This window comes from Candoia aspera, chromosome 2 (assembly GCF_035149785.1).
Source record: "Candoia aspera isolate rCanAsp1 chromosome 2, rCanAsp1.hap2, whole genome shotgun sequence".
In the NCBI taxonomy this organism is placed as follows: domain Eukaryota; kingdom Metazoa; phylum Chordata; class Lepidosauria; order Squamata; family Boidae; genus Candoia; species Candoia aspera.
The window spans coordinates 57125694-57134644 of NC_086154.1; the positions used below are offsets into that span (position 1 = coordinate 57125694).

Sequence of the window (8951 nt, forward strand, 5' to 3'; positions counted from 1 at the left end):
TGGTAAACAACTGCAATTACAAGATCTAATTGCATCATATCTATCTGGGAGAATGTGGAATGACGATGTGTAATTTGGAATGTCACTCATGGCAAGAAACAGGAATTTCAATACTGATGCAGCAAAAAACTTGTGTTGGCCTTTATCCTTGTTGCATATGAGTCCCAGTGTAAACAGGACACCTTTGACTCTGAGGGATTAAGATCTTATTCCCATGCCAAGGCCATCTCCAAATGCAGCGGCAAACCTGATGCCTTTGCACTGCCAAAGCAAACAAACCCCTGACTCTTCTCACAATGAAGTTCTGGCCTTAGATTGCATGATTCCAATTATTCCAGCTTGCATTGTGTCACATGTGGCTATTTTGGGCTGGACGCTGTTGAGACCATATTTGGGAAACTCTTGTATAGTAGGAGAGAGCAGAAGGTCAGGGTTGATAAAGGCTTCCAACAAAGCTAGAATTTCCCAACTGCAAATGGAAAGTAGCAGACAAAAGCTATTGGGTGTTGCTGCTCAGAGTTTAGGAATTTATCTCCTCATGCAAAGATTTTGTTCTGGTTTAACTGAAAACGATCCACTGACTGAAGGGGGAAAGGAGGATTGAACTCGTGCGTGTATATCTAACTCAACATCTTAATTGGAATCTTGACCAGCCAGGTATTTCTGTATCACACAATTTGTGGGGCCTAAGAAATCTCTGAATGAAGAACTCAAAGAAGAAAGAAAGAAAACATGGTGGATCACTTCTTCCAGAAGGATCAGTTTATGTACGATTCATGGTAACTCATGGAACTCTTGATCAGTGACAGGTTTTCCCCAGCCTTGTAAAACACAATGCCTCTGTGTTCTATGAAGGAACCAGGAGCAAACAGCTACTTTTCTCCCTCTGCTTTTTTTCTCCCTTTGATGATAGAGGAAGGAGGTGAGAAGCACATACATAAATACTAAATCAGGGCTTCACATCTGCATCCAACATCAACAAGCTTGATTCAGAATAATCAGGCTGTAGCATTTGCATCTATTTATTCCACTACCAGCTGGGGAGCCCTTAAAAATGCAGTATCTTAATTGGTGCTACTCCAGTAAAGGATACAGGATAGGCAACTGTACTGACCTCAGCCAACATGGTATCTGATAATTCTAGTGGCAATGATTACAATGCAATTATGTCAAGGAGTGGTATGATTAAGGGTGCGGTTAAAAACACAATTATATACTATTCCTGTCTCACCAAGGAAATAACTTCTGCGAATGTATGCCTCCATCAGGACTACCCACCCAATGTATTCTCAGGGCACTCCCAAGGATCCTCCAACTATTAGATCTGTGTTTCTCAACCTTAGCAACTTTAAGTTGTTCAACTCAATTGAAGTCCACGCATCTTAAAGTTGCTAAGGTTGAGAAACACTGTATTTGATAATTAAGGTAAAAACTTCTTTGAATCGAGGCAGACTCATGGTGACTGTATGGACATGCATGCAATTTCCCTGGCAAATAATACAGAAATGGTTTGCTGTTGCTGAATTCTGGGTTACTTTTTAGCTTCCTCGTCTAGCCTACAGCTTTGGTATTCCTATCAAACTATGAACAGTCCTGCCTCCGCTTAGCTTCTGAGCCCAGATGGATTTCTAGGAGTGCACAGGGCTCAGATGGCAAGGGGAAAGGAAAAGTCTGTTCTGTTCATGGAGGTTAGCATCTAAGCCAGCTTTCCCCAACCTGGTACCCTCCAGGTGACATGCTGCTCATGTTAGCTGAGAATTTTGGGAGTCCCAACACATCTTGTCCACACCCAACCTAAGCCTGTCGGTCTTCAAGCAAATCACACCTAATTATAACTTTCAGACACAAAATTACATAGATAGCCCATACTGCTGACTTAAACTGAAAGATTATGTGGAGAAATGACTGAAACAGCTTTTGCCACACAAGCTTTGAACCACCTTAAAAAAAAAGGTCATTATAACAACCTAATTCACATTTATCACTACGTGATAAGGCAGCTTACCAGGATATGCAAGCCCATCCATTGCTGCTTCATAATTATATGTGAATCAGGTTTTTCTGCAGTTTTCACCCTGGAAATTGTGTAGCTCTAGCTATCAAATATCAGCTAATGCAGAACCAACAAACTAGAATAATCAGCTGGGGAAACCTCCTTCTAACAGAAAGCTGAAGTGTTTAGGAATTTTAACTTCAGAACGAACACAAGGAGAAATGATACTGGCTGCGTCACGTTTGACAAATTATATCATAAAACAGCACCCCCCTCTCAACCTCTTTAAAGGTAATCGGCAAGTAATTCCTGGTAACTTCAAGGACACACCTATATTGTTTTCTTTGGAACAATACAGAAGTGTCATTGATAGTTGGGCGGCATACAAGTTTAATAAATTATTAATTGCTATCTTACAATAAATAAATAAATAAAGTTTACTTCCTGGTTTAAAGCTCCAGTGTTTCCTGGTGGTCTCCCATTTAAGTACTAACCAGGTTTGACCCTGCTTAGCTTTTCAAGGTCAGCCTGAGTCACCAACACCTAAAAGATTCAAACTTTTCAACACTTGCAAAAAGACAAAAATGGAACATTAGACTAAATGAATTAGTAGAGGCTTATCAAAGGCCATTATGCGGTTGGCATCTATTCTGCTTCAGTATAACTCAGAAGACATGATTCCTATCAATAAAACAATACATCTTCTGTCATGACTTGTCTTGGAAACAAAATGTTTAGTAAGATTTACTTTGGCTTTTTCCTGAAAGGTTTTCTTACACGCAGGTAACGATTGATGTTCTTCAGGTTAGCAACCAACTTAGTTACAGTCTTAAAATAGTTCACAGGCTTTTTCATCTGGAATTCTCAAGTTCCCATTTTCAGTCGAATAAATTTGTTAGTGTGAGGAAAGTGCCACCTTCTGGACAAGTGGTAATATAGCAACCACACTGATTCCTGCATAGCTCATCGAAACAAAATACACTAGAAAAGCATTTAAACATTCAAAGGAAGCCATGATGATTATTTTTAAAGAATACTTTAAATTTCTCACCAGAAAGTTTGCCATACTGAAAGGGGCAAGGTAGCAGAGATCAACACTTTCCTTGTTTTATTATTTGCAAAGCAGGTGAAGAAAAAAGCAGGTAACTAAGAGTTTAAATGAAAATCCCACTCAGCATCAGTAATTATGCTAGAAACCTGAACCTAACATTTGACTCTATAATTCTGAACCAATATTTGAAATTCATGATCATGGTATGTCCCCTGCCAGGTTTTATTTAATGTTTTATTCAGCCTGAGTTGCTGACCTGTAATAAAGAATTTGAATTTGAGTATTTGAAATTCAGGAGTTTTATAAGATCACAAATTAATACATTTATTGTCACTAAATATTTTATTTATTTTTATCCCACCTTTATTATTTTTATAAATAACTCAAGGTAGCGAACATACCTAATACTCCTTCCTCCTCCTGTTTTCCCCACAACAGCAACCCTGTGAAGTGGGTTGGGCTGAGAGGGAGTGACTGGCCCAAGGTCACCCAGCCAGCTTTCCTGTCTCAGGCAGGACTAGAACTCTCAGACTCCTGGTTTCTAGCCCAGCACCTTAACCACTAGACCAAATATTTCTGCAATTTTGTTGTAAGCATTATTAACTGTAATAAAGCATCATGAAATGTGTTAAAAGGGCAAAATCCTTGAAATTTTCTGTACATATAACTGCTAATAAAATAAATACCATAAAAGTATGTCACATTTTAGCCTATTACCATACTATTAGATTATGGATTTTACTAAAATAAAAAAAAAGTACAAGTCACAGTCTATAAATGTGTCATGGCAAACCTGACCAGATAGGTTTAAATTGAAGGCTATGGGAATTGACACACTGAAACAGAACTATTTCATAAAGGAACTTGTAACTGCAGAAGAGATAGTAACTAAAGTGGGACATATTAAACCACTACATGAAAAATCAAGAAAACTTGTTCCCACGCATAATTTAATCTTCATTAGCCACATGCTGATATCAGAGTATGGAAACTAAAACAAGGTGAGCTTGAACTGTAATTTTGAAAAGATAAATATGACTTAAGAGGTGTATCTTCAGATTGGAGAGATTATTTTCATGATTGGATATAACAGCTGAAAGATGCAACTTATTCACAATATTTTTATTTAATATCCCTTTATTTTTTATAAATAACTCAAGGTGGCGAACATACCAAATACTCCTCCCTCCTCCTATTTTCCCCACAACTACCACCCTATGAGGTGAGTTGGGCTGTGAGGGAGGGACTGGCAATATAGAGGGGGAGACAGTGTCTTAAAAATATCAACATTGGTACAGAACTCCAAAGCACTGAACCTGTGGCACTATTAGAAGCACTGAGGTTAACATACAGTAAATAGGATAAAAGTAATATGGTTCTTGCCGTCTACTACCCAGCCAAGGAAAGGATGCAGACAGGCTTTTTTTGAAGCAACCAAAGAGCCTTCAGAGGCATAAAGTGATGGGGTATAAAGCAGATTTTTACCTGTTAGGAGACAGTCTCTGCCACTGTCCTTCCAGGAAATTCCTCACTTGATTTGCTGAGAACTTTCTTCTTGAAAGGAACAAGAGGGTCAACTATCTTTGATGTGCTACTAACCAATAGGAAAAAATTAGCTGAGGAAATAGAGCAGGAATACTAGAAAATGTTGACTCATGTTGAAGTATGCTTGTTTTTTAAAATATTTATTTTGTTCATTGTCAAGCAAAAACTTAACATTAGAGCTATAAAATTTACAACTGTTGCAGTGTGGACAATTTAGCCTGTAAACCAGCCTTTCTCAATTGGGGTTCCACAAGAGATTGTGATTAAAAAAACAAACACAAAACTTTTTTTAAACTTTATGTGCCATACCATGAGCTCTAGATATAATCATTTTTATACAGGGATTCCCTGAGACCTCAAAATTATTTTGAGGGTTCCTCCAGGGTAAAATGGCTGAGATAGGCTGCTATAAACTATGGAAAAATAAGAATTGGAATTACTGATACAAAGCAATACAATTATTGAATGACTAAAACCTGTATGAAAAAGCTGTAATTGATATGAAGACTACATAGATTGAAATATTTAACATAGCGCAATATAATGGGAAAAGGAGCCCAAGACCCCTATTCCTCAAAAACAGTACCACTGAGGAAATAGCTCATTGCACAAAAAGCTTAAGTGAAATTCTGAAATCAAAAAGAAAACACAGAGGTGAAGAGAGACACGCTGTTCAGGACGCCAGAATGTTAGAAAATTTTAAGTGCAGAATGAATGCAGGTTAGCCAAGAATACCAAGAACAAGACAGGCTTCTTTAAATGTTTTAAGAAGTAACAATTCTCAGCTGTTCAGTGAAAATGCCCAGAGTAACAAAGGCGGCTCCTTTTCTTGCTCAGTCTTCTCCAAAAAGAGAGTATGTAAACAGCAGCTGAAATACTAGAACACTAGCTCAGGCATAACAGAAATGTAATCAGGAAATGCCTCCTGGTTTTAAATGCTTTTAAATATCCATGGCCAGAGTGTACCCTAGGATGCTGAAGGAACTTATTAACAGCTTCGCCAAACTTCTGAGGAATCCTGGAGAAGGGAGGCAAATTACGTCCCTACCTTCAAAAAGGGGGAAAATGAGGACCAGGGAATAGACTTCAATTTGGATTATCCATGTGACATACCTGTGGAGATGCAAGAGCAGACGAGAGCGCGCTGCGGGCATCTTGAAAACAATGCTGGGATTATTGAAAGACCTCAGCATGGATTTCGCAGAAAATCTCAGACCTTATTTTTGATTGGATTATTTCCATAGTGGATTCTCAGAATGCTGGGACATAACATAGCTTGGTTTCAATGAAGCATTTGATAAAATACCCTATAATATTCTGATCTGCAGGGTAAATAAACATGAACGGCATGTATACATTGAATCCATACCTACCTTGAAAACTCAATCCGGAATGCAAATTCTCGAGTACTTTAATAGTAGAAAAGATAGTGGGACACAAAATGCTGAGGTAAAGTTGCTAGGATTAAATTGTCCTAAAGGAACACCATGTTTGGAAAGTGTAAACTCTTGTAGATGCAATAGAAACACGACACTGCACATACATATTACACTCATTTTTATTCATATAAAATACTTTTGAACGAAACCCAGTACATGGAAAAATTGTCACTCAATTACTAAGTACGGTAGTTCCTTTTGCCATAGAAAGGCAGGCTGGTTATTTAGCATTTTTAGCATTATTAGCCCGCATTTTTTTCAGCCCTTTCTTGTTGTGCTTCTTTGCAAAGCGCATGTTCCTCAGGAATTTGGGATCTACCTAGAAAGGAAGAGAAGGGTTGAGAAGACACACAAGAAATATAATTTGCTTTTTGACTCACGTATTACTTTGAAGTCTTCTAGGGCTTGTGACAGTGAATAAAGATACTATTTAATAAGGTTCAGCAATACCATGGGATACAGCCAATTCCTTAATAGAACAGTCCTTTGGTTACTGTACATCAAATTCATAAACCCAATCAGACTGGCCCCCAAATCCACTTTTCTGCCATTTCTTGCTCTTCCAAATGGCCACCTACATTCCAGTCTTTGCAATCATTGCACACTGTCTGACCACACAACTGATGCTAGAGATGTACAGAATGCACTGAACAGAATAATCTGGAAAACTCCAGCATGTTCTGTTTCCCCTCCAAATCATGGCAAACCTCATATGGACCTTGCCATTCCAGGGCTGGTTTTCAAAAATAAATCCTTGGAACTAGAAGCAATTCAAGGTGCCCCAGATATGGTATTCAGATGAAATAGATCCATTTTAGGGTCTGATCACCCTCAGACTGATGGTAGTGAGTTCTGCACATTCCTAATCAGCATCTCAAGGAAATACGGTCGCTCAGACAGCGGAAGCCGTATGAAACAATGGACACATACAAAATGCTCAGATGTATGCTAATGTTATTAGGCCTCTTCTTTCAGGTTGGGTTTTATAATATTGACATGAGATACTGAAGTGGGATTGCTGCAGTGCTTTATGTCATGGTCTATGACCATGCACTACCATTCACTGTTGTTAGGTCCCTATACACAGACACAATGAGCCAGCTGTCAATGTCAGCAGCTGCAAATGAGATGACAAAAAAGGAACTCACCCCCTTCAGAGATTCGTATCTATGTGACCTGGGTTTCTTAATGCCATTTCTGTGCCACTTGCGAGCTGTTAGAGATAATATCATTAGAAATTTAAGATAATGTAAATATTATACATTTATGTTTCTCTGTTAGTTTTATCTGCTTCTTAAAAATAGCAAAATATCTATTTCCAAGTTGCATTTTCTAGGTTTGAAAATTCTACAAACTAATGTAACAGAGTGGCTAAGAGCCTGGAATCTAGCATAAGGATCATCCCTGATTTTGGACTGTGCTTCAGATAAGCTAGTCTTTAACAGTCACTGTAATATCACAGATAAGAAGCTGTTCCTCCACAGCAGTCTCAGTAATCACATATTTGGGCAAACTAGCAAGGACAGTGAAAATGGGAAGACACCTGATAAATGAAATACATGAACAGACATACAAATGCTAATATTGTTTTGACTACCAAGCTGATGGTGGGCCTGCCGAAATACATTCATAATTTCTACCCCCACCAAGATCACTTTAATATCACTCCTAAGGGTGTCTTCTTCTCTACATATGATTGAAAGCCCAATATTTCATAACAAGCAGGCAATGCAACTCTAGCATTAATTCCAATAAAGTTTCAATTGTGTTCTGTTGACTATACACAATTCAGTATTAATTCACATAACTTTTCTCCAATCATAAGCGATTTCTTTCCATCATTCTTAAACCCAGCATGTACTCTATTACCTCAAACCAGGTTTGTCAAGAATGCAGTTGTTATCCATTTGCATTTGTTTTCACACAACTTTATTCCAAACAGATCTCTTCTAAAAAATAGAAATATCTATTTGCCTGACACTGACGGAAGACAGTATTACACTCAAGGATAATTCCATATGAAAATTACACAGGAATCAGGGAATGACAAGACTGGCCACTATCAAGAACCTAAGAAAGGATCACTTATACTCAATGCTTATGCGGTGAGTATACAGTTGCCCCTGCAAAGTTAAATGATTAGCCTTCTCACTGGCTAGAATTGGGACTTGCCTGCTTTCGGGCAGAGATGTCTGCCTCCATCAAGCAGAAACGGAAGAAATCTGGTAATAGTTTTTGCCTTCTCTAGTAATGTAGTAAGGCCAAAAAACAAACCAACCAACCCCACCCAAGACTATTCATACTTCAACTTACATTACAATCTAGCTATAAAGAGAATATCTATAAAAACATTACTGAACACTGATTTAAGCTATTATGCTAATATCAGTCCCTACTAATTCAGACAAATAGTAACATTACTGCTATTTTCATTCCCCAATTCCCATTAAAACCTACATTGATTGTGTGTGGTATGGTTCTTGGACTTGGCCATGGCTAAACCTGTTGAAAGAAGCATAGACCAGAAGCATTACATTCAAATATAGAAAAGAGCATATGCCTTCAAGACTTTTACTATACAGGAACATGTTGTACGCTCACATATCATCTAACACTCACTGTTGAATCAGAACATGGCCCATTTAATTTGGCACTGCCTATCCAAGCAACCTCTCTTATGAGATCAGCAAAGAAGGCAACAGATATCACAGCTACAACCTCCAAAGTAGCAAAACTACTCAAACCCGGAAGGAGTCAATTTAGTAACCGATAATACACAACGCTGTATGTAGGAGACACACAACTAATTCCATCTTCCAGAAACACGCCCAATGCACACCAAACACAGACTTCTTAGAGCCAAAGGTATTATTAAGTAACCTCCAGAAAGCCTCATCCCATTCCCTTTCCATCCGTCGATCCC

At 38.3% G+C, this 8951-nt stretch overlaps 1 protein-coding gene across 1 annotated transcript; it reads right to left on the reverse strand.

Annotated features, from left to right (window-relative positions):
• Positions 1 to 6129: 6129 nt before the first annotated feature.
• On the reverse strand, positions 6130 to 8608 carry RPL29 (ribosomal protein L29). The gene is made up of 3 exons (XM_063291905.1): positions 8486 to 8608; positions 7177 to 7241; positions 6130 to 6347 (listed from the first exon to the last, which is right to left on the reverse strand). The coding sequence occupies exons 1-3, from the start codon at positions 8544 to 8546 to the stop codon at positions 6249 to 6251; spliced, it is 225 nt and encodes a 74-aa protein (XP_063147975.1). The 5' UTR covers positions 8547 to 8608; the 3' UTR covers positions 6130 to 6248.
• Between the last annotated feature and the right edge of the window lie 343 nt (positions 8609 to 8951).